Genomic DNA, 23,105 nt, shown 5'->3' with positions numbered 1-23,105 from the left:
TGATAGAACGATAGCGTTAGGATACGTTCCTGTGATGATATGATTAAGGTACGTTCACGTAACGATATGACTGTGATAGGTATAAGAACGTTAAGGCTATGATAAGTTAGGGAACGATATGACCACGAAGTGTTTACGATACTCAATGTTTATGATACGATATATTGTGATGTGATGTATCATGTTTAGATTGTTTTGTGTGACAATTGAGGTAATTGTTTTATGAATTGCACGTTATGAAATGACATGTTAAAAGCATGGAGCATTATGTTATATTTTCTAAATTGTATGTGTACAGCATGCTATGAATGACATAATATCACGACAAATGAAATGAAATGTAAACCCGTTAGGATTATGTATGATACGTAGATTGAAAATAAGAAATGACATGTTAAGCATGAAAGATGATAACGGGGTTATATTCATTAATGATAAAAGTAGAAGTATTGGGGACCTCATGCATTATGTGTGCTCATGCATTTGGGGGATACCTCTATTCCATCACGAGGGTACGGACACGTACATCCAATGACAGGACAACGATCGTTATGTTTGCATAGCGCTGCCGTGACGGTGACTAGTTATAACAGGTGTCCGGCCTAAGTTGCTCTCAGAGTATGCTCGCCGGACAAGAAAAGTGGGCCAGCTGTGTGCGAACTGACTGGTGAGCCCATACTCGCATGTATAGGCTGTGTGTAGAGTATATGGTACACGTCCAAATTACCCGTTAGAACAGCACCGTTGGAAGACAGATTGAACGATAGGTCCCATCGTCTCGTTTGCATGTGATTGTTGCATTTAACCTCAATAGTGGGGTCACTACAAGCCTATTACATTTTCCAAGTTAAGGCAAGGAGAAATACTCTAGCCATGTGCTACTACATTTTTCAGGTTAAGATAAGACATTCATGTGCTACTACATTTTTCAGGTTAAGACAAGACATTCATGTGCTACTCCATTTTTCTGGTTAAGACAAGACATTCATGTGCTACTACATTTTTCAGGTTAAGGCCATGTGCTACTACATTTTTCAAGTTAAGGCAAGACATTCATGTGCTACTACCATTCATGTGCTACTACATTTTTCTGGTTAAGGCAAGGCATTCATGTACGGAGAATTTCTTTAAATACTCAAACTTAAGGCAAGACATTTCTTTAAATACTCAAGTCATGTGCTACTACATTTACTACATTTTTTAGGTTAAGGCAAGACATTCTTGTACAGCTGACGACGACATCGTAACTCGAGACGCACATGCATAGGACAGTGGTATTTATTTTTTTAGACTTGGGCTAGAATAGAATGTTTTTAACTAAACTCTTATTTATTTGATTTAGTCGTTTGTTGTGTGGTTTTAAGATGTTTTCGAAACACGTAAGTTCATGGATGTGTTTTAAGATAAAAGATTATGTTCTATGGATGAATGTTATGTTTTATGGAATTTATGGAATTTATGTTACATTTCCACCATTTTATCCTTAAATTAACAAAAACTTTTAACCAAAAATTTCGGGTCGATTTCCATTGTTGTTGCTAACGGGCTTAAATGAATTTCTTATATGAATTTTTATATATGATTAAGTTCATAATGTCATTTATGAAATGTGTTAAAAGTCGATTATTATTACAATACAAAGTTTAATTAATTTCAATTATTACTAGAAGTAATGTTTGATAATTAATTAATAATTTTAGTAAATAAATAATTTCATTCATTCATTTAATACAATACACATCAACCGTTGGAATGGACACCAAGTTTGAATGAACCATTTGGCTTTTGCTGTCAATTCTTTGGCACCTACTTCACATGATTTCACCTTACAATTGTTGTCTTCAAGGCAACATATAATATCATCTTCTTGTACCATTCGATCATACCCATTTTGTTAATGATGTCATTTTAGAGTTAAATCTCGAAATAGAGTCGATCTCGTTTGGTTCATTTTGTCCATGGTGCTCCTCGTTGTCATGGATAGAACTTCCCGAAGAAAGTTGATTGGACAAGGCCTCATCAACAATCCCAATAGTTTGATCGACTTGTTGACCTTGTGACTCATTCAACAATATTGCTTGAACAGATTAGTTGAAGCTCTTGTCACTATTGGACGAAAGTCTCACATCGTCTAGAAGCTCTTGTCACTATTGGATGAAAGTCTTACATCGTCTAATGGGTACGACGCTGTTTGGGGAAGCCCAAATCTCAAAATGGACAATATCATACTACGATTTTCGAAACTTCAATCTCACACCCATGGTTGGTTCCATTCAACCCAATATAATTTAGGAGAACCCATGAACTTAACCTAGTAACCCAATTCATTTGAACTTAACCCAGTAACCCAACCTCGGTACCCCAATTCATTTGAACTTAACCCAGTAACACAACTTCGGTACCCTCAATTAATTTGAACTTAACCCAGCAACACAACCTCGGTACCCCCAATTCATTTGAACTTAACCCAGTATCCCAACCTCGACCTCGATACCGATTGAGTTGATCATATTTTTATTAGATCATCAAACTTTTTAAGCATTCCTACATCAATAGATGTTAAACAACAAACATTTACAAAATCTTAATTTAGGTTGAGATCCGATCTTTAAAGTTATCAAATTTTAAAGATATTTTTGTACTTAAAAATTTTGACTTCAAAATTTCCTCCCATCAAGCCTTTTGAATAGCCCACTCTCCTACTCTTTCTCTGACTAAACCCAACTTTCACTCTCCCCATTTTACCCCTCACCAAAATTAAATAATCCAAAATCATTAATTACACAAGAAAATAAAAATTAAATCTTTTTTTTTTTTTTTTTTAAGGAACAAGTGGTTTCTTGTCTTGGGTCAAATGGATAAAATGTTCTTAAAAATACATAAAATTAAAAGAAAAAAAAGCCTTTTAATTTGTGAATCACAACAAACAATCCAACGGCTCAGGTTTTTTTATGATCATTTTAATGAAAAAAAGAGACAAAAATAATGAAGTGAGTCTGTTCTGTCACTGGGAGAGTTGCAGGTTGCCGACATGTGTGGTTTTGTTGTGAGTTTTTTTCTTGGTTTTTCCGAATTTTGGTTAGAAGGGTGAATTTGTAATTCCGGAAATGAAAAAATCTTGTTTCAGTTACAGTCCAGTTCGATATTCAAGCAAAAATTATTGCCTCATTTCACCCTGTTTCAAATAATTGTGGCTGTAATTTTCATGTATAAAAGGAAAGCTAAGCAGCTTCAAGTTTTCCAAATTCAAATTACTCAGTTCAAAAACTATGTAAGTGTCTTTTTATTTTCATCTTTTCATCAATTTAATTACGAATTCGTTCCTTTTTCTGGCTTCTGTTCTTCTCATGAACTGTTCTTCATCACAGAGATTCAAAAAGAAAATTCGAGTTTGGTTTTTTTTCTGTATAAATCTCCCAGATTTGGTACTTTTTGCACTTTTTTTTTTTTGAAGATTTTTGTAGTTTAATCCGATTGTTGTGATGTTTTTTCAAATGGGTTTTCTGAAGTTTGCTTCTTTTTTTTTTGGTTTTTTTGAAAAAATTCTAAAGAATTCTATGTTTTTTTTGAAGATTTTTCTGGTTTAATCCAATTGTTGTGATGTTTTTTCAAATGGGTTTTCAAAAGTTTGCATCTTTTTTTGGTTTTTTGAAAAATTTCTAAAGAATTTTATGTTTTTGTGAAGATTTTTCTGGTTTAATCCGATTCTTATGATGTTTTTTCAAATGGGTTTTCTGAAGTTTACTTCTTTTTTTAAAAAATTTCTGAAGAATTCTATGTTTTTTTTGAAGATTTTTCTGGTTTAATCCAATTGTTATGATGTTTTTTCAAATGGGTTTTCAAAAGTTTGCTTCTTTTTTTGATTTTTTGAAAAATTTCTAAAGAATTTTATGTTTTTGTGAAGATTTTTCTGGTTTAATCCGATTTTTATGTGTTTTTTCAAATGGGTTTTCAAAAATTTGTATCTTTTTTTGGTTTTTTGAAAAATTTCTAAAGAATCCTATGTTTTTTTGAAGATTTTTGTAGTTTAATCCGATTGTTATGATGTTTTTTCAAATGGGTTTTCAAAAATTTCTAAAGAATTCTATGAAATTGAGACAAAACACCGAAGAACAAGCGATTTTTTTTTTTTTTTTTTTTTTTAAGAAATTAGTGTTTTTTCTTTGTTTAGAACAAATTATGGAATGTGATTATGATTTTTCCATCTTGGGTTCGATTCATTTCTCTGCCATTCTTTCGCATTTAATTCGTTTTTTTTATTTCATTGTAGTGTTGAATCCATATGGAGTTTTCGGAGTACAGAAGAATTGTATTCCATCGAATCAGTAAAATAGATCCAGACAATGTTGAGGACATCATTTGTTTTATACTTCTTCATGATCATCATGATCAAGAAATGGCTCGCTTAGCACTAGCCCCTGACCATCATATCCAACAACTTGTTCAGCTAGTCAAGACTCAGCTGCATCTATTAGCTTTAAGATCGATGCCGCCCCCGTCCCCGCCCCCGCCCCCGCCCCCGCCTCCGTCCCCGTCCCCATCCCCGGGAGCTTTTCCTCCTTTTGCCATTAGAGACAGTCACATACCCTCAGTATACCCTGATTCTATGTATGAACTACAAAATCCAGCTCAGTTCTTTTGTTTAGACGATCATATCGAACCGCCGAACCATGGTCTCTCGAGCTATGATTGTAGCTATGTTGAGAATGCTGCAATGGTTAACAAGTTCAGTTCGAGAACTGCCCGACATTACTCGACCGTGGTCGAGTATCAGCCGAGGATATGTCACTATTACAGCAAAGGAAATTGCAAGCATGGTAATAGTTGTAGGTATCTTCATAGCAGCCAAATGCTGCCTGGGAGCTTTTCTCAGATGTATAATGTCAATGATGATCATGTTTTTCGGCCTGGTTCGCTCGAGCGGTTGGAGTTTGAAATCGTTGAGCTTCTTAGATCGAGACGAGGTAGTCCTATATCAATTGCTTCACTGCCAATGATTTACTATGAAAAGTATGGTAAAGTTCTTCAAGCAGAAGGATACTTGACTGAGAGTCAGAGGCATGGTAAATCGGGTTTTAGCTTAACAAAACTCCTCACTCGTTTGAAAAGCAGCATTCAGGTGATCGACAGGTCGGTTTCGGTTTCGGTTTCGACTTGATTTTAGTAGTGACGGGTTTGTATATGCTTATCTTTCGTTTGTAATTTCCATGTCATTCAGGCCTCATGGGCAACATTCTGTCATTTTAGCAGAAGATGCTTTGAAATTCATCGACCATCGGAAGGACAAGAACGACACGAGTCCGACCGTTAGCAGCGCACGGCAGATATATATGACATTTCCAGCTGATAGCAGCTTCACTGAAGATGATGTTTCTGATTACTTCAGGCAAAATGCTAAATGCTTGTGTTTATTATGTCTCTGCCTTTTGGCTTATTACTGTCTCAAATTCGCACTTAACCTTGTTTGTGTCAATGTAGTATCCATTATGGACTAGTTGAAGATGTAAGAATCCCTTGTCAACAAAGAAGGATGTTCGGGTTCGTGACGTTTCACAGCGTCGAGACAGTGAAACTAATCTTGTCTGAGGACAGCGAGCATTTAATTTGCGGGGCTCGAGTTCTCGTGAAACCTTATAGGGAAAAGTCCAAGCTTTTGGAAAGGTTTTACTCACTACCTTCGATCCCGAGCACGTATGATTGCCTTCGATTTTTAATACATGGTTTCATTTGATTCAGGAAGAACCAAGATAGGATTGAACAACAACAACAGCAAGCTTATTTTTCTTCACACTATAACAACCTCGAACCCGAGCAGCTTCACTCGAGTAAGTACGAGAGATTCGATTTGTCGCTTGTCTCGTTTATTCTTATCATATCGTTTATAACACAATCATTCTAGATTATGATTCTGCCTCCACAATGCTGAGGCTAAGAATCGAAGAACAACAACGACGACAACAACAACAACACGCACTCGAAGTCGAACGGAGCTTTACCGAGATGACGTTAATGCCGAAATCTGCTACGAATTGTTCGTACTTCAGCTATCAGATGAAAGAACTAAGACTTCCAGTTCCAGAAGGTTAATCACAACAAGCTTTCTCCTCTCTCAATTCTTCATGTTTATAATGATTCTTACACAGAATTTCACTTTCCCAAGAACAGAGAGTTTTGATCGTATGATGAACATTATGAAAAGTTTCTCCGGCCCGGGATCTGGCTCTAGTTCGGGGTGTAGCTCGATAGTCGATGAACAAAAACCACCCCGGAATGCGGCGGCTTGGAATCACCCCGAGCTGAACCTCGACGACAGGTAACAGGCGAAACCGAGATGAGGTTGATGGTGAAGAAATGGATGATGATGATGTTAATTGGCATTGTTTGTTTGTTGGCAGCGAAGGATACAATCTACCAGACAGCCCATTTGAGTCTGGAACAGGAAACAACAACACATAGGAACATCAGTAAGTGACAGTGACACAAACATAGGATTGTCAAATCAGCTCATGATAATAAAATGTAATGCACTAATTTTACATGTACGAAGATTCTAAGGTTTTAGTTTTTTTTTTTTTTTTTTTTTTTTTTTTTTTTTTTGTTTTTTTTAAGAATAATTTTAGTTATAGAAGAAGAGAGGAGAGAAATAGGAACATAGAATGTTGTGGTTTTTAAGGATTAAGGAACCACAGAACATCAATCTTCTCAAAGATTGTGAAATGTTGTTGGAATCTTCATGCAATGAATAAATAAAACTCTAATTCTTTGTTTAAGATTATTGCCTTTTAATTTTTTCATAAAATAGTAAGCCCGTTGTCAAGTAGTCGGAATTCCTCGAACTCGTATTAACGGTCTTCTATTGATCAAGTAGACTGTCGTATTTACAACATTGGCCCAAAATGTGTTTGGTAATCCAGAATGAATTCTCGTACTCTTTGACCACTCAGCTCATTCATGTTAGGTTCATCCTTTCAGTAACATCATTTTGTCTTGTTTTACTGGGACCTGTTTTGAATTCCGACTTGTTGTACTCTCCTCTATTGTTAAACCTCAAGCATTTGATCTTCAAGTTTCAATCTCAGCTTTTCATGTAAAATTTTGATTTGTTAAGTGATGGAACATCTATATAGACCATTTCCATAGATTTTAGAGTGGATCATTTTCAACGATATACCAAGCGAATCATTTTTTATGAAGAGAATGATTCGGAGTTCTTGTAGAGTGGAAACATGTGACACGATATAGATCTTCCAACGAACACAACTTTTTCCGAATAAGCCAATTCATTTGGGATCCTGATCTACTATTTTTTCTATTCAAAGATCGGTATTCAAAGATCGGTTCCTTTTGTCTCTGTGCTTTTGCATCTACCACCTTCCCAATCTTCAACGAACTCTTCCCAAACTTTGTTGCATACTATCCGACCAATAGAGATTAGGTTCTTTTTGAGACAAAGAATATATCTAACATTTTTTTTACTGTCCACTGATGACTTATGCAAACATCTCTCTTTCCTTTCCTTCGATTTCTAGGATTCAATCGGACTATCCACACTCTTTGTTCTTGTACACTTGTACATTCGAGGATTAGACATCCTCAATGTCTTCGGCTGAATTTAGAACATCATCGTCATCATCGTCTTGTATATTCTATCATCTAATTATATTCTATCATCTAATTTGAATTTAGTGATCTTTTTCGATCTTTTTCTCCACACACCTACGTTGTTAGGAAAATTTAGACCATTCAATTTATTTCTTTCCCTTTGGTCAACACTAATTTTGATTTACTTCATTTGGGTCATTCGAACCTAAGCGAAAACTAGCTGGTTTGCATGAGAGGTTAAGAGGAAAGACTCAAGATCTTTTGCACATAAGTGTGCATGGGTTTGAACTCCATAGCCAGCATGTCCTTGAATTTCTTTATAAATGTATGTTATTTCTCACTTTTTCTGTGTTATTTCTTTATAAGCGTCTGTTACGACTCACTTTTTCTGTGTAAAAGTACTCCCCACATCTCCTGGGAGTACGACCCAAAATACATTTATTATCCATACTCTGGAGTACGACCCAAATGCAGTATTACCTATACTCTGGAGAGTACGACCCAAAATGCAGTATTACCCACCAGCCCCAAATGCAGTATTACCCACCCCAGGTACCACACAGTACCCACACAGTTTTCCATACTATGAAGTATTACTGCTCTTAATTTATAGTAAAAGATTTTTTGGATCAGATGCTTTCTAAGTAATACTTCATAGTATGGAAAACTGTGTGGGTACTGTGTGGTACCTGGGGTGGGTAATACTGCATTTGGGGCTGGTGGGTAATACTGCATTTTGGGTCGTACTCTCCAGAGTATGGGTAATACTGCATTTGGGTCGTACTCCAGAGTATGGATAATAAATGTATTTTGGGTCGTACTCCCAGGAGATGTGGGGAGTACTTTTTGTAATTTTTTTTAGTTAAACATATTGTGTTGTAATTTTTGTTAGCTAAACGTGTTGTAATTTTGGTTAGCTAAACTAACTAGTTTGTAGTTTGCATGTTGGCTTTTTAGCCCTTGATCTCATTTTAATTAATTTCAATCAATTTTGATTGATATTTTGACGATAACAAACCTACTTTTAATTATTAACTATTTTTAGAATAACTATTTCAGCTACTTTCAATTACTCAAAATGATGGACAAATCAAAGTATATTTAATTTTGGAATAACATATCCAAGGTGATGATGTGGCAACAAAATAAATATGATGGACAAATAAAAGTTATAATTTTGGAAGAATAATAAATGGTGAAATTTTTCTTATTATTATATTTCTAAATAAAATTATTTTTACAAAATATAAATTTGAATTTAACCGTTACTCCCATCGATTTTTATTATAACTATATTATATTATTATATTTTAAAATTTGGTAGGTACTCATTTTATTATTATTATATTATTATATTTATAATAAATTTTGAATTTTTTTATTCAACTGTTACTCACATTTCTTTTTATTATTATTATATTAAAAAATTTTAAAAAATGAATTTTGAAAATTTTCTTATTTATTTACTTTTAATCTCCAATTTCCATTATTCCTAACACAATCCAATGTCAAAATTAATTCCTACATTTTGCCACTTTTCTTCCCCGTATAAACTCATCTCCTCCACATTTTAAATACACAACTTCTATAAATTCTCGCATCCTCATTTGTTCAAAGTATCTATTGTTTGTTTCTCTCTCCAAGCTTCCAATTTTATTTTTATTCATCTTATTCTTGAGAGAGATTTTTTATTGTATGGTGAGAAAATAGTTGTGAATGCTTCAAATTGTAAATTTATTCTTTGATAGAGTTGTGGTGTGTTACTACCAAAATTCAAATACTTGTACCGGTTTGATCCTGCGCTGTGGAAAGGATTGAGTCTACTCTTGAACTCGTACAAAGAGCGGTGTAGCGGTTTGGCTCTGATCCGTAGAAAGAGTCGAGAAAGTTCTTTATTCAAATTTTCAAGAGGCGCTTGGGGAGTGAAGTAGGTCGAGTTTGACCGAAGCACTATAAAACTACGGTGTCATATTTTCGAACTCTTTTCTATTTAATATCAAAATTATTATTGTGATTTTTTTGCATGTTCTACTTGAAAATTGTTTTGACTTGAGTTATTTTGTTCTAGTAATTATCATCTTCTACTTATTTGTAAAAAATTTCATCATTAGAAAAATTAATCACGTTTAAATACTTTTGTCTTTAAAACCCTATTCACCCCCCTCTAGGGTTGCCATACCGATCCAACAGTTAAGGGGGAATACTTTTGTCTTTAAAACCCTATTCACCCCCCTCTAGGGTTGCCATACCGATCCAACAGTTAAGGGGGAAGCCTTAAGATCTTCTGCACATAAGTGCCCACCCCATAGCCAACATGTCCTTGAATTTCTTTATAAACATACGTTACGACTGACTTTTTCTGTGTTGTAATTTTTGTTAGCTAAACAAGTTGGTTTGCCTGAGAGGTTAAGGGGGAAGACTTAAGATCTTCTGCACATAAGTGCGCATGGGTTCGAACCCCATAGCCAACATGTTTTTGAATTTCTCTACAAACGTATCGTACAATTGACCTTTACTGTGTTGTAATTTTTGTTAGCTAAACTTTACTGTGTTGTAATTTTTGTTAGCTAAACAAGCTGGTTTGCCCGAGAGGTTAAGGGGGAAGACTTAAGATCTTCTGCACATAAGTGCGCATGGGTTCGAACCCCATAGCCAGCATGTTCTTGAATTTCTCTACAAACATATCGTACAATTGACCGTGTTATAATTTTAGTTAGCTAAGCAACCTCGTTTGCCCGAGAGGTTAAGGGGGGAAGACTTAAGAACATAAGTGCGAACCCCATAGCCAGCATGTCATTGAATTACTTTATAAACGTATCTTACCACTGACTTTTACTCTGTTGTAATTTTTGTTAGCTAAGCAAGCTTGTTTGCCCGAGAGGTTAAGGGGGAAGACTTAAGATCTTCTGCACATAAGTGCGCATGGGTTTGAACCCCATAGCCAGCATGTTCTTGAATTTCTCTACAAACATATCGTACAATTGACTGTGTTGTGATTTTTGTGTTAGCTAAGCAAGCTGGTTTGCCCGAGAGGTTAAGGGGGAAGACTTAAGATCTTCTGCACGTAAGTGCGCATGGGTTTCAATTTTTGTGTTAGCTAAGCAAGCTGGTTTGCCCGAGAGGTTAAGGGGGAAGACTTAAGATCTTCTGCACGTAAGTGCGCATGGGTTTGAAACCCATAGCCAGCATGTTTTTGAATTTCTCTACAAACGTATCGTACAATTGACCTTTACAGTGTTGTAATTTTTGTTAGCTAAACTTTACTGTGTTGTAATTTTTGTTAGCTAAACAAGCTGGTTTGCCTGAGAGGTTAAGGGGGAAGGCTTAAGATCTTCTGCACATAAGTGCGCATGGGTTCGAACCCCATAGCCAACATGTTTTTGAATTTCTCTACAAACGTATCGTACAATTGACCTTTACTGTGTTGTAATTTTTGTTAGCTAAACTTTACTGTGTTTGTAATTTTTGTTAGCTAAACAAGCTGGTTTGCCCGAGAGGTTAAGGGGGAAGACTTAAGATCTTCTGCACATAAGTGCGCATGGGTTCGAACCCCATAGCCAGCATGTTTTTGAATTTCTCTATAAACGTATCCTACCACTGACTTTTATTGTGTTGTAATTTTTGTTAGCGAAGCAAGCTCGTTTTCCCGAGAGGTTCAAGGGGGAAAACTTAAGATCTTCTGCACATAAGTGCGCATGGGTTTGAACCCCATAGCCAGCATGTCCTTGAATTTCTCTACAAACATATCGTACAATTGACTGTGTTGTAATTTTTGTTAGCTAAACAAGCTGGTTTGCCCGAGAGGTTAAGGGGGAAAACTAATTCAATGAATCCCTGAAGCAAGGTTTGAAAAAGAATAACACCAAACCTTTGAAAAAGATTGTGTCTGTATTCAACCCATTCATCCAAACATGAATATTACATGCCTTTAAATAGAAAACACAAAGGTTTTGTCTGTATTCAATCATTCATCCAAAAATGAATATTACATGCCTTTAAATAGGCTCAAAAGATAACCCTAACATAATAAGGTTCAGCCACCAACTACAAATCACTAATGGTTTTGTCTGTATTCAATCATTCATCCAAACATGAATATTACATGCCTTTAAACACAAAGGTTTTGTCTGTATTCAATCATTCATCCAAACATGAATATTACATGCCTTTAAATAGGCTCAAAAGATAACCCTAACATAATAAGGTTCAGCCACCAACTACAAATCACTAATAAATGCTATTAAATATAAATTGAAGAAAATAAGGCATTCATAAATTGTCTTAATTGGTAGTTCAACTACCAATCTTCTTTGTATTGCTTCTTGTAATTGCTCGTTCGGGTACATGGAAGTGATTAGTTGTTGGATTCATATCATCCCCCCTTTATTTAAAAGGATTTGTCCTCAAATCAAATTCTTCGTTCTTTCCGGACAAGAACTGAATATTGTTTTTTTTTTCTCACCTTTACCTTAGTTTCTTCTCTCCACTGTTGTTCTTCATATTCTTTTCTTTTCTTTTTTAATTTCAATTGGTCACAATGTACTTCATATGGAGATAACGAAAGTAAAGTAAATTTCTTCCCACACAAAGTAAAAGTATACTTGTTCATCAAACCATTACATGTTACCTTTCTATTATATTACCAAGGTCGGCCGAACAAGATGTCCCCTGCATGCATTGGTACGACATCACAAAGGACTTCATCTTTATATCTTCCAAGAGTAAAAAAAATAAGAGCTTGGGAGTTCACCTTAATTTCTTCTTTGTTTGTTAACCAACGAAGTTTGTATGGTTTTGGATGGAGATGGACAGAAAGTTGAAGTCTCTTTACAAGGAAACTGCTTACCACATTTGTGCAACTTCCACTATCAATCACTAAGCTGCATGGGCTTATTTTGATCAAACATCTTGTGTGGAACAAGTTTTCCCTTTGATTTTCAAATTTCTCTTCCTTGATTTGAACATTGAGTACCCTTCTTGTGATCAAAGATATGGAATTACCTTCTTCAACATACTCATCATCATATGCTGCAATTTCTTCCACAAGCTGTGAATTATGATCCTCACATTCATCATCTGAATCAAGTATACCATTCCTTATCACCATAACTTTTTTATTAACACACTCTTTGCTCATGTGTCCAAACCCTTTGCACTTCCAACATTGAATAGAACTAGACTTCTCCTTTACCGTCTTTGAAGCTTCATTCTTTTTACCATTGGAACTCTCAGCCTCCACTCTTTTAGCAGCCACAAACTTTTCTTTAGGTGACATTAATTCATTTCTATTCACAAAACTATAATTGTTCCAAGTTTTAGAATTTGAAAAGATGTTAGTTCGTGATGTGTACCTTTTTTAATGCTCTTTTTCTTCCTTCAATTGATCTTCAATTTTGAGAGCATAATGATACATGTCTTCCAGATATGGTAGTGGATTTCTGTCAACAAAATGAGCAATTTCTCTATTCAAACCTCCAAGGAACCTAGACATGGTAGCTTCTTCTTCTTCTCTAACATTTTCTCTTTTCATCATAGTTTCCATCTCTTGATAATATTCTGCCACACTTTTTGTTCCTTGCCTCAAACCTTGCAATTTAGTTTTCAAATTTCTTTCATAATGTTTTGGAACATACCTTTTTCTCATGGCTTCTTTAAGTTCTTCCCATGTCTCTATCGGATCCTCCTCTTTTCTTCTTCTCTCGGATTTGAGATGTTGGTACCAATCACAAGCATGATTGGTAAATTCGGCAATAGCAAGTCTCATCTTCTTATTTTCACTATAGGTGTTGCAATCAAACACATGCTCTATCTTTCTTTCCCACTGCAAGTATGCCTCAGAATCTGTCGTTCTACAAAAGGGTGGGATTTTGAGTTTAACTCCCCCATCTCTATCTTCATATACTCTTTCCATCCTTCTAGGTTGCATAATAGTTGCATAATAGTTGCATGGTTATTTCTTCCTCTCCATCTACCATCAACTTGTCTTTCTTGTACTACTATACCTTCATCTTCTTGTAATGTTCGTTCTTGTCTTTGTTGTTGTGCCCTTCTTTCTTGTCTATCTTCCATCATACCTTGAATTGCTTGAAGAATGGTTGTATTAAGATCTGGTACTGGTGGTACTGCTTCTCCATTATGTGACATTTTGTTATCAAGGGACCTCTCCACACTTCTCACAAAAATTTCATTGAGGGACACTCGTGTTTAACACTCAAAGATTGGCTTTTTTTTTTTTTTTTTTTTTTTTTTTTTTTTTTTGGGTGCAATCTTGCTTTAAGCTTGATTATAACCAATTCAACAATCAATTCTAACAAGCTAAGACTAGTATCTCAAGGATCAAAAACTTGAAAATAAATGATAAGAACTGAATATATATATATATATATATATATATATATATATATATTTTTTTTTTTTTTTTTTTTTTTTTTATCAGAACTGATTTTTTTTTCTTTTTCTTTTTTTTCGATAACCTGAGAGAGAAAAAAAAAATTGATAAAAAAAAAATAACAATAAAAATATTTCACCTCTAGAGAGGCCAAAGAACGTCGACCAAAAGCTCTGATACCAAATGATAAGCGCCAACAATGCTAGATTTTTGCAAAGCTAGAGGTCCTTCTAGAATCCTTGCAAAACGTTGACAGAGAAAACTAACTTAACGGATTGATTCCAACCGAGAGCTGGTTAGAAGATGAATCTCTTAGATCGAACTTGGAATCTATGATGGTCACTCTTAGATACCAAGACAATTCGCTCCAGAATTAGCTTGGTCAAAACTAATTCAATGAATCGGTTTAAACATCAAACCTAAAGCAAGGTTTGAAAAAGAATAACACCAAAAGGGTATCAAAAAAACACAAAAGTTTTGTCTATATTCAACCATTGATCCAAACATGAATATTACATGTCTTTAAATAGGCCCAAAAGATAACCCTAACATAATAAGGTTCAGCCACCAACTACAAATCACTAATAAATGCTATTAAATATAAATTGAAGAAAATAAGGCATTCATAAATTTTCTTAATTGGTAGTTCAACTACCAATGACAAGTCTTCTAATCACTTTCCAATATCAGCCACTCCATTATTTTCTTGATTTGATCCTTGAATCTTCTTTGTATTGCTTCTTGTAATTACTCATTCGGGTACAGGGAGGTGATCAATTGTTGGATTCATATCAATTGACTTTTACTGTGTTGTAATTTTTGTTAGCTATACTTTACTGTGTTGTAATTTTTGTTAGCTAAACAAGCTGGTTTGCCCGAGAGGTTAAGGGGGAAGACTTAAGATCTTCTGCACATAAGTGCGCATGGGTTCGAACCCCATAGCCAGCATGTTCTTGAATTTCTCTACAAATATATCGTACAATTGACCGTGTTGTAATTTTTGTTTGCCCGAGAGGTTAAGGGGGAAGACTTAGGATCTTTTGCACATAAGTGCGAACCCCATAGCCAGCATGTCCTTGAATTATTCTATAAACGTATCTTACCACTGACTTTTACTGTGTTGTAATTTTTGTTAGCTAAGCAAGCTCGTTTGCCCGACAGGTTAAGGGGGAAGACTTAGGATCTCCTGCACATAAGTGCGCATGGGTTCGAACCCCATAGCTAGCATGTTCTTGAATTTCTCTACAAACATATCGTACAATTGACCGTGTTGTAATATTTGTTAGCTAAGCAAGCTCGTTTGCCCGAGAGGTTAAGGGGGAAGACTTAAGATCTTCTGCACATAAGTGCGCATGGGTTCGAACCCCATAGCTAGCATGTTCTTGAATTTCTCTACAAACGTATCTTACCACTGACATTTACTGTATTGTAATTTTTGTTAGCGAAGCAAGCTCGTTTGCCCGAGAGGTTAGGTGGAAGACTTAGGATCTTCTGCACATAAGTGCGCATGGGTTTGAACCCCATAGCGAGCATGTTCTTGAATTTCTCTACAAACATATCGTATAATTGACCGTTTTGTAATTTTTGTTAGCAAAACAAGTTGGTTTGCCCGAGAGGTTAAGGGGGAAGACTTAAGATCTTCTGCACATAAGTGCGCATGGGTTCGAACCCCATAGCCAACATGTCCTTGAAATTACTCTATAAACGTATCTTACAATTGACTGTGTTGTAATTTTTTATAGCTAAGCAAGCTCGTTTGCCCGAGAGGTTAAGGGGGAAGGCTTAAGATCTTCTGCACGTAAGTGCGCATGGGTTTGAACCCCATAGCCAGCATGTTCTTGAATTTCTCTACAAACATATCGTACAATTGACCGTGTTGTAATTTTTGTTAGCTAAACAAGCTGGTTTCTGGTTTTTCTGAGAGGTTAAGGGGAAAGACTTAAGTTCTTCTGCGCATGGGTTCGAACGTTGTAATTTTTGTTAGCTAAACAAGCTGGTTTGCACGAGAGGTTAAGGGGGAAGACTTAAGATCTTCTGCACATAAGTGCGCATGGGTTCGAACCCCATCGCCAGCATGTCCTTGAATTTCTCTATAAACGTATCTTACCACTGACTTTTACTGTGTTGTAATTTTTGTTAGCGAAGCAAGCTCGATTGCTCGAGAGGTTAAGGGGAAAAACTTAAGATCTTCTGCACATAAGTGTGCATGGGTTCGAACCCCATAGCCAGCATGTACTGTAATTTCTCTACAAACATATCGTACAATTGACCGTGTTGTAATTTTTGTTAGCCAAACAAGCTGGTTTGCCCGAGAGGTTAAGCGGGAAGACTTAAGATCTTCTGCACATAAGTGCGCATGGGTTTGAACCCCATAGCCAGCATGTCCATAAATTTCTCTATAAACTTATCTTACCACTCACTTTTATTGTGTTGTAATTTTTGTTAGCGAAGCAAGCTCGTTTTCCCAAGAGGTTAATGGGGAAGACTTAAGATCTTCTGCACATAAGTGCGCATGGGTTTGAACCCCATAGCCAGCATGTTCTTGAATTTCTCTACAAACATATCGTACAATTGACCGTGTTGTAATTTTTGTTAGCTAAACAAGCTGGTTTGCACGAGAGGTTAAGGGGGAAGACTTAAGATCTTCTGCACATAAGTGCGCATGGGTTCGAACCCTATAGCCAGCATGTCCTTGAATTACTTTCTAAACGAATCTTACCACTGACTTTTACTGTGTTGTAATTTTTGTTAGCTAAGCAAGCTCGTTTGCCGACAGGTTAAGGGGGAAGACTTAGGATCTTCTGCACATAAGTGCGCATGTGTTTGAACCCCATAGCCAGCATGTTCTTGAATTTCTCTACAAACATATCGTACAATTGACCGTGTTGTAATTTTTGTTAGCTAAGCAAGCTCGTTTGCCCGAGAGGTTAAGGGGGAAGACTTAGGATCTTCTGCACATAAGTGCGCATGGGTTCGAACCCCATAGCCAGCGTATTCTTGAATTTCTCTACAAACATATCGTACAATTGACTGTGTTGTAATTTTTGTTAACTAAACAAGCTGGTTTGCCCGAGAGGTTAAGGGGGAAGACTTAAGATCTTCTGCACATAAGTGCGCATGGGTTCGAACCCCATAGCCAACATGTCCTTGAATTTCTCTATAAATGTATTTTACCACTGACTTTTATTGTGTTGTAATTTTTGTTAGCGAAGCAAGCTCGTTTTCTCGAGGGGTTAAGGGGGAAGACTTAAGATCTTCTGCACATAAGTGCCGCATGGGTTTGATCCCCATAGCCAGCATGTTCTTGAATTTCTCTACAAACATATCGTACAATTGACTGTGTTGTAATTTTTGTTAGCTAAACAAGTTGGTTTGCCCGAGAGGTTAAGGGTGAAGACTTAAGATCATTTGCACGTAAGTGCGCATGGGTTTGAACCCCATAGCCAGCATGTTCTTGAATATCTCTACAAACAGATCGTACAATTGACTGTGTTGTAATTTTTTGTTAGCTAAACAAGTTGGTTTGCCCGAGAGGTTAAGGGGGAAGACTTAAGATCTTCTGCACATAAGTGCGCATGGGTTCGAACCCCATAGCCAGCATGTCTTTGAATTACTTTATAAACGTATCTTACCACTGACTTTTACTGTGTTGTAATTTTTGTTAGCTAAGCAAGCTCGTTTGCCCGAGAGGTTAAGGGGGAAGACTTAGGATCTTCTGCACGTAAGTGCGCATGGGTTCGAACCCCATAGCCAGCATGTCCTTGAATTTCTGTATAAACGTGGCTCGAACCCTATAGCCAGCATGTCCTTGAATTTCTCTATAAACGTATCTTACCACTGACTTTTACTGTGTTATAAGTTTTGTTAGCGAAGCAAGCTCGATTGCCCGAGAGGTTAAGGGGAAAGACTTAAGATCTTCTACACATAAGTGCGCATGGGTTCGAACCCCATAGCCAGCATGTTCTGTTATTTCTCTACAAACATATCGTACAATTGACCCTGTTGTAATTTTTGTTAGCTAAACAAGCTCGTTTGCCCGAGAGGTTAAGGGGGAAGACTTAAGATCTTCTGCCATGGGTTCAAACCCCATAGCCAGCATGGCTAAACAAGCTCGTTTGCCCGAGAGGTTAAGGGGGAAGACTTAAGATCTTCTGCCATGGGTTCAAACCCCATAGCCAGCATGTCCTTGAATTACTCTATAAACGTATCTTACCATTGACTTTTACTGTGTTGTATTTTTTGTTAGCTAAGCAAGCTCATTTGCCCGAGATGTTAAGGGGGAAGACTTAGGATCTTCTGCACATAAGTGCGCATGGGTTTGAACCCCATAGCCAGCGTGTTCTTGAATTTCTCTACAAACATATCGTACAATTGACTGTGTTGTAATTTTTGTTAGCTAAACAAGCTGGTTTGCTCGAGAGGTTAAGGGGGAAGACTTAAGATCTTCTGCACATAAGTGCACATGGGTTCGAACCCCATAGCTAGCATGTCCTTGAATTTCTCTATAAATGTATCTTACCACTGACTTTTATTGTGTTGTAATTTTTGTTAGCGAAGCAAGCTCGTTTTCGCGAGGGGTTAAGGGGGAAGACTTAAGATCTTCTGCACATAAGTGCGCATGGGTTTGAACCCCATAGCCAGCATGTTCTTGAATTTCTCTACAAACATATCGTACAATTGACTGTGTTGTAATTTTTGATAGCTAAACAAGTTGGTTTGCCCGAGAGGTTAAGGGGGAAAACTTAAGATCTTCTGCACATAAGTGCGCATGGGTTTGAACCCCACATATCGTACAATTGACTGTGTTGTAATTTTTGTCAGCTAAACAAGTTGGTTTGCCCGAGAGGTTAAGGGGAAAGACTTAAGATCTTCTGCACATAAGTGCGCATGGGTTCGAACCCCATAGCCAGCATGTCCTTGAATTTCTCTATAAACGTATCTTACCACTGACTTTTATTGTGTTGTAATTTTTGTTAGCGAAGCAAGCTCGTTTTCCCGAGAGGTTAAGGGGGAAAACTTAAGATCTTGCGCATGGGTTTGAACCCCATAGCCAGCATATTCTTGAATTTCTCTACAAACATATCGTACAATTGACTGTGTTGTAATTGTTGTTAGCTAAACAAGCTGGTTTGCCCGAGAGGTTTAGGGGGAAGACTTAAGATCTTCTGCACATAAGTGCGCATGGGTTCGAACCCCATAGCCAGCATGTCCTTGAATTTCTCTATAAACGTATCTTATCACTGACTTTTACTGTGTTGTAATTTTTCCCAGCTAAGCAAGCTTGTTTGCCCGAGGGGTTAAGGGGGAAGACTTGAGATCTTTTGCACATAAGTGTGCATGGGTTCGAACCCCATAGCCAACACATCCTTGAATTACTTGAGATCTTTTGCACATAAGTGTGCATGGGTTCGAACCCCATAGCCAACACATCCTTGAATTTCTCTATAAACGTAATGAACTTTTTTTGTGTTAAAATTTTTGTTAGTAATCTAGTTGGTTTGCTCGTGAGGTTAAGGGGGAAGACTTAAGATCTATTTTTGTATTTTAATCACAAAATGTTAACATAAGATTCATTCCTCACTTACAAAAGAGACCGGGGCAGGGGGCAAACTTATTCGTTTGAGCTCCTTGGCGCGACTTGCGCCGATTTTGGTTTAGGCATTAGAGGGGGCACAAATGCTCCCCTCGGCACAAAAAGTTTGTAAACACGTTCACGGGTCATTTGATATTTAGGCATCGACAATGATCCTTCCGCAGGTTCACCTATAGAAACCTTGTTACGACTTCTCCTTCCTCTAAAGGATAAGGTTTAGTGGACTTCTCGTGACGTCGTAGGCAGCGAACCGCCCACGCTGCCACGATCCGAACACTTCACGAACCATGCACCGCCCACATTACATTTTATCTTCAATATATTAAAAATTCTCAGAGGATGGAGAGTCATCAAACTTATTTCGTTTAAATATTTTGAACTTACACGAACCAGTATTATTTTAATATAAGAAGATAACTGTATACTAACATATGTATAATTCTATCTATAAATTTTAATTGGCCTCAACTTAAGTTTATGATCATTTGAACCGACCCGAACCTAAAACAAGGGAGAATTATTTTGAACATTCGTTAACTCAAACTCGTCCTAATCATCCATTGACTTTTAACTCTCAATTCGTTCAAGAATATTCTAAGTCGAAAACTTACCTAAAATTTTATTCATTCGATTAACTTGATCCAAGCCTCCTCAACCCTCGATTATTTCATGAATTTTGTTCCACATATTGAAGTGAAGCTAATGGTGTAAAAACTTCTTCCGTCAAGCTCGATACAAGCTCAAATTTGAGGAACAATTTTAACCTAAACGCACTTTTGCAAGCTCGAACGAGAACTTATGATCCACTAGGTATTATCTCTCGAATCCTTTATGAAAGTTGCTCAAAATTCCCTCAAAAGGTTGTAGGAACAAGAACGGAGTCGTTTAGTGCCATGTGGAGAAAGAATTTCTCGATTTATAGTCGTGAGGCTTACTCGAGAGGATTGTTGCTTATGGTTTCGAGTATTTTATTCACGTAGTAAATTCAATTTCATATTAAAATATTATAATTAAGATCCGTCTAAAATCTCTTTTAGGGTTTAAAGATTTTTATGAAAAAAGTTGAAAAATCTTCAAAGTATCAAACTTGAAGACATCGATTGAATTTTCAAGAAGACGAATAATCGAGCCACGCCCTTATTCAAAAACGTTACTCAGTAGAATGTCAATAATTCAATACTCATCTAAACATATCAACGAACTAAAGGCCGAACCAAAAATATCAATAAGAGCGAAGTTAAAAATTCAACCTCGAAATCAAGACCTACTACACGTCCGAGAAAGAAGAATTAGCTTATCGATACAAATTCAATTTCATTTTTACAAACTAAAATTTTCAAACAATATGAATATCAACGTATTATCGATATTTTATCGACATTTTAAGAAATTAATATATTTACGTCGACGTTTAAACCTTGGAATTAAAATAAAAAAACATTAATAATTACAACAACATGACATAACTGCTTACGACAGTAATCTACCGACGTTGGTCCTAAAAGAATTTTGGTGTGAATTTGGAACAAAACAGCGAGAAATTTGCAGACAAACAAAAGCAAAAGACGTTTGACTTTGACTAACTTGAACAATTCTTCCAACCAAAAAGAAACCAATGCTACGTGGAAGTTTATTGGCTTCAAACGTGGATGGTCGGAAAAACAGGACAAAATGTCAACCATCTCTAATATTACTAATTGAGTTACAATAAATATATTTAATGACCCCAAAATTTGATCGACTCGATCCAATTTATATAGTTTGGACGTTGTTGGAATTAATGCCTTGTACGTGTAGCTGCAATGCATATGAGGCTTTAATAAGACTTTGGTTTGCTCGAATGTTTCAAGCAAAATTGTTGCTATGGTATTGTTTCTCTTAGAAAGCAGCTTATTCACACGTGGGAACTAGTTGTTTAAATTGGGACCACAGACAAGTATTCATAATCGACACGTGGAAAAATAGTCCATTTCAGCCCAACATTCAAGGAAGAACATGAGAAGAAGGAACATCTTATCTTTTACTTCATCTTGTATCGTTATCTTGAGTAGAAAATGTTATATGTGTGTAGGAATCAACGTTCTAGGCTAAACCCATCTCATTTTTCCATCCACGCTCATGCAAGTGTCACCACTTATCTCGTTTGTACGGCCTTTACTTAGTAAGAGATTTGAAACTAACATAACTTCTTTGTCTACTTTGCACATCTTGCACCGACTCGCTAATTATTTAGACGACATCCTTTTATGGCTTGAACCAGCTTCGGTCCTTACAACTAGTACTCTCCTAGCTTGTCTTAGTAAACAGGGTACCTACACCTTCGTCAATATTGAGCTGCAAACAGCGTCATGCCAATAGTTGTTTGGTAACTATTGTTATAGATATTTCCTCTCACTTCCATCGTGGTGCACCAAATGGCTATAAGAAAGGTCACATAGACCTGCTATGTCTCTTTTCATATTACGTCATCACTAATTTTTCCTCATATCGTGATACATATTTGTTCCACATGGATGTATTGAGAATGGTGCATCGTGAGCCTCAATCAAAATTTCATCCCTTGACTACTTACGTGTTCTTTTACAAAGGTGTTTAGGCATGCATAAACACCCTTGTAGACAACCATCTAAGGAATGAAATAACTCATCTATTGGCCCCGACATTAGCCGGCTAAAAAATCTAGATGAGTTAGAATCTCTTTATTGAAATGAAACAACTCCCCCTACTAGTTCTTCTATCTCGACATGCTCCAAATCGACATATATGTGGGTTTCATCCATGGTTAAAGCTGATGTATGAGTTATTTTTCTACTTAAGAGATCTATCGTTACATCTTCCTTCCTCGAGTGATATAATATGTCCACATCATAATTTTACACCAACACAGGCCACCTACATTGTCCCATATTCAACCGAGGCTACCCTGGAGAAGTCTAACCCAAACTCTTGATAATATCCAATCAAACCTAAGAAACTACCCATCTCGGTGATACTGTAGCCTTAGCTTGATATCACTTGGTTACTACTTTCGTTCATATATATATATATATATTTCAACATATCTTCAATGTTCACTTTGCGTGGTGGTGTGTTGGATGATGCATCGTCCTCCTCAATTGCATCATGACACTCTTCTATATTGGCCTGCATATGGCCGGATGAGGGACGCCACTTTGCTTGTCATGGCGTGAGGGTCACAACCTACTCTCTTCATAGTATGGTTGTGACATTCTCCCCCACATAACTTAGTCATCGTCCTCGATGACTTACTCGGGTCACAATCATATTGCAGATTGTGACATTTATATATGTAATTTAAACCTCAAAAAAAAGGAAAAAGAATAAGCTGTCCAATATATAATGAATAATTAAAGAATGGGAAAAGGGAAAAAAAGAGGGATAGGTTAACACTTTTATTGCTGTAAAAGACATAATAAACGTGTGGACCAATTTCGGATGTCGGGGTGAGACATCAGATATGATGTTTGTTTAAGGAAAAAAAAAAACACGACACCTTACTTT

General features: G+C 36.5%; 1 protein-coding gene and 16 non-coding genes across 17 annotated transcripts; all 17 read left to right on the top strand.

Moving 5' to 3' along the window:
• Positions 1–3,076: 3,076 nt before the first annotated feature.
• Positions 3,077–6,583, top strand: LOC111810784 (zinc finger CCCH domain-containing protein 18). The gene is made up of 8 exons (XM_023697567.2): positions 3,077–3,271; positions 4,271–5,130; positions 5,219–5,386; positions 5,479–5,661; positions 5,737–5,825; positions 5,900–6,082; positions 6,166–6,313; positions 6,396–6,583. The coding sequence occupies exons 2-8, from the start codon at positions 4,283–4,285 to the stop codon at positions 6,454–6,456; spliced, it is 1,680 nt and encodes a 559-aa protein (XP_023553335.2). The 5' UTR covers positions 3,077–3,271; positions 4,271–4,282; the 3' UTR covers positions 6,457–6,583.
• Positions 6,584–9,990: 3,407 nt separating this feature from the next.
• On the top strand, positions 9,991–10,073 carry TRNAL-UAA (transfer RNA leucine (anticodon UAA)). The gene has a single exon. It is a non-coding gene; the product is annotated as a tRNA-Leu (tRNA).
• A 104-nt stretch (positions 10,074–10,177) lies between these two features.
• TRNAL-UAA (transfer RNA leucine (anticodon UAA)) lies at positions 10,178–10,260 on the top strand. The gene has a single exon. It is a non-coding gene; the product is annotated as a tRNA-Leu (tRNA).
• A 447-nt stretch (positions 10,261–10,707) lies between these two features.
• Positions 10,708–10,790, top strand: TRNAL-UAA (transfer RNA leucine (anticodon UAA)). Its single transcript has one exon. It is a non-coding gene; the product is annotated as a tRNA-Leu (tRNA).
• A 292-nt stretch (positions 10,791–11,082) lies between these two features.
• TRNAL-UAA (transfer RNA leucine (anticodon UAA)) lies at positions 11,083–11,165 on the top strand. Its single transcript has one exon. It is a non-coding gene; the product is annotated as a tRNA-Leu (tRNA).
• Positions 11,166–14,855: 3,690 nt separating this feature from the next.
• Positions 14,856–14,938, top strand: TRNAL-UAA (transfer RNA leucine (anticodon UAA)). The gene has a single exon. It is a non-coding gene; the product is annotated as a tRNA-Leu (tRNA).
• A 346-nt stretch (positions 14,939–15,284) lies between these two features.
• Positions 15,285–15,367, top strand: TRNAL-UAA (transfer RNA leucine (anticodon UAA)). Its single transcript has one exon. It is a non-coding gene; the product is annotated as a tRNA-Leu (tRNA).
• Positions 15,368–15,589: 222 nt separating this feature from the next.
• On the top strand, positions 15,590–15,672 carry TRNAL-UAA (transfer RNA leucine (anticodon UAA)). Its single transcript has one exon. It is a non-coding gene; the product is annotated as a tRNA-Leu (tRNA).
• A 1,227-nt stretch (positions 15,673–16,899) lies between these two features.
• On the top strand, positions 16,900–16,982 carry TRNAL-UAG (transfer RNA leucine (anticodon UAG)). The gene has a single exon. It is a non-coding gene; the product is annotated as a tRNA-Leu (tRNA).
• A 67-nt stretch (positions 16,983–17,049) lies between these two features.
• Positions 17,050–17,132, top strand: TRNAL-UAA (transfer RNA leucine (anticodon UAA)). The gene has a single exon. It is a non-coding gene; the product is annotated as a tRNA-Leu (tRNA).
• A 375-nt stretch (positions 17,133–17,507) lies between these two features.
• On the top strand, positions 17,508–17,590 carry TRNAL-UAA (transfer RNA leucine (anticodon UAA)). The gene has a single exon. It is a non-coding gene; the product is annotated as a tRNA-Leu (tRNA).
• Positions 17,591–17,663: 73 nt separating this feature from the next.
• Positions 17,664–17,746, top strand: TRNAL-UAG (transfer RNA leucine (anticodon UAG)). Its single transcript has one exon. It is a non-coding gene; the product is annotated as a tRNA-Leu (tRNA).
• A 270-nt stretch (positions 17,747–18,016) lies between these two features.
• On the top strand, positions 18,017–18,088 carry TRNAL-UAA (transfer RNA leucine (anticodon UAA)). The gene has a single exon. It is a non-coding gene; the product is annotated as a tRNA-Leu (tRNA).
• Positions 18,089–18,099: 11 nt separating this feature from the next.
• On the top strand, positions 18,100–18,171 carry TRNAL-UAA (transfer RNA leucine (anticodon UAA)). The gene has a single exon. It is a non-coding gene; the product is annotated as a tRNA-Leu (tRNA).
• A 223-nt stretch (positions 18,172–18,394) lies between these two features.
• Positions 18,395–18,477, top strand: TRNAL-UAA (transfer RNA leucine (anticodon UAA)). The gene has a single exon. It is a non-coding gene; the product is annotated as a tRNA-Leu (tRNA).
• A 342-nt stretch (positions 18,478–18,819) lies between these two features.
• Positions 18,820–18,902, top strand: TRNAL-UAA (transfer RNA leucine (anticodon UAA)). Its single transcript has one exon. It is a non-coding gene; the product is annotated as a tRNA-Leu (tRNA).
• A 211-nt stretch (positions 18,903–19,113) lies between these two features.
• Positions 19,114–19,196, top strand: TRNAL-UAA (transfer RNA leucine (anticodon UAA)). The gene has a single exon. It is a non-coding gene; the product is annotated as a tRNA-Leu (tRNA).
• The last annotated feature ends 3,909 nt before the right edge of the window (positions 19,197–23,105 follow it).

This window comes from Cucurbita pepo, chromosome 14 (genome assembly GCF_057944985.1).
Source record: "Cucurbita pepo subsp. pepo isolate OVF chromosome 14, ASM5794498v1, whole genome shotgun sequence".
In the NCBI taxonomy this organism is placed as follows: Eukaryota; Viridiplantae; Streptophyta; class Magnoliopsida; order Cucurbitales; family Cucurbitaceae; genus Cucurbita; species Cucurbita pepo.
Note: the sequence above shows the minus strand (reverse complement) of the source record. Positions and strands in the feature narration are given on the sequence as shown.

Coding starts and splice junctions, on each gene's coding strand:
- LOC111810784 (XM_023697567.2), top strand. CDS start 4,283: ATGGAGTTTTCGGAGTACAGAAGAATTGTATTCCATCGAATCAGTAAA. Junction 5,662..5,736: donor AAGTCCAAGCTTTTGGAAAG/GTTTTACTCACT, acceptor CATTTGATTCAG/GAAGAACCAAGATAGGATTG. Junction 6,083..6,165: donor AAGACTTCCAGTTCCAGAAG/GTTAATCACAAC, acceptor TCCCAAGAACAG/AGAGTTTTGATCGTATGATG.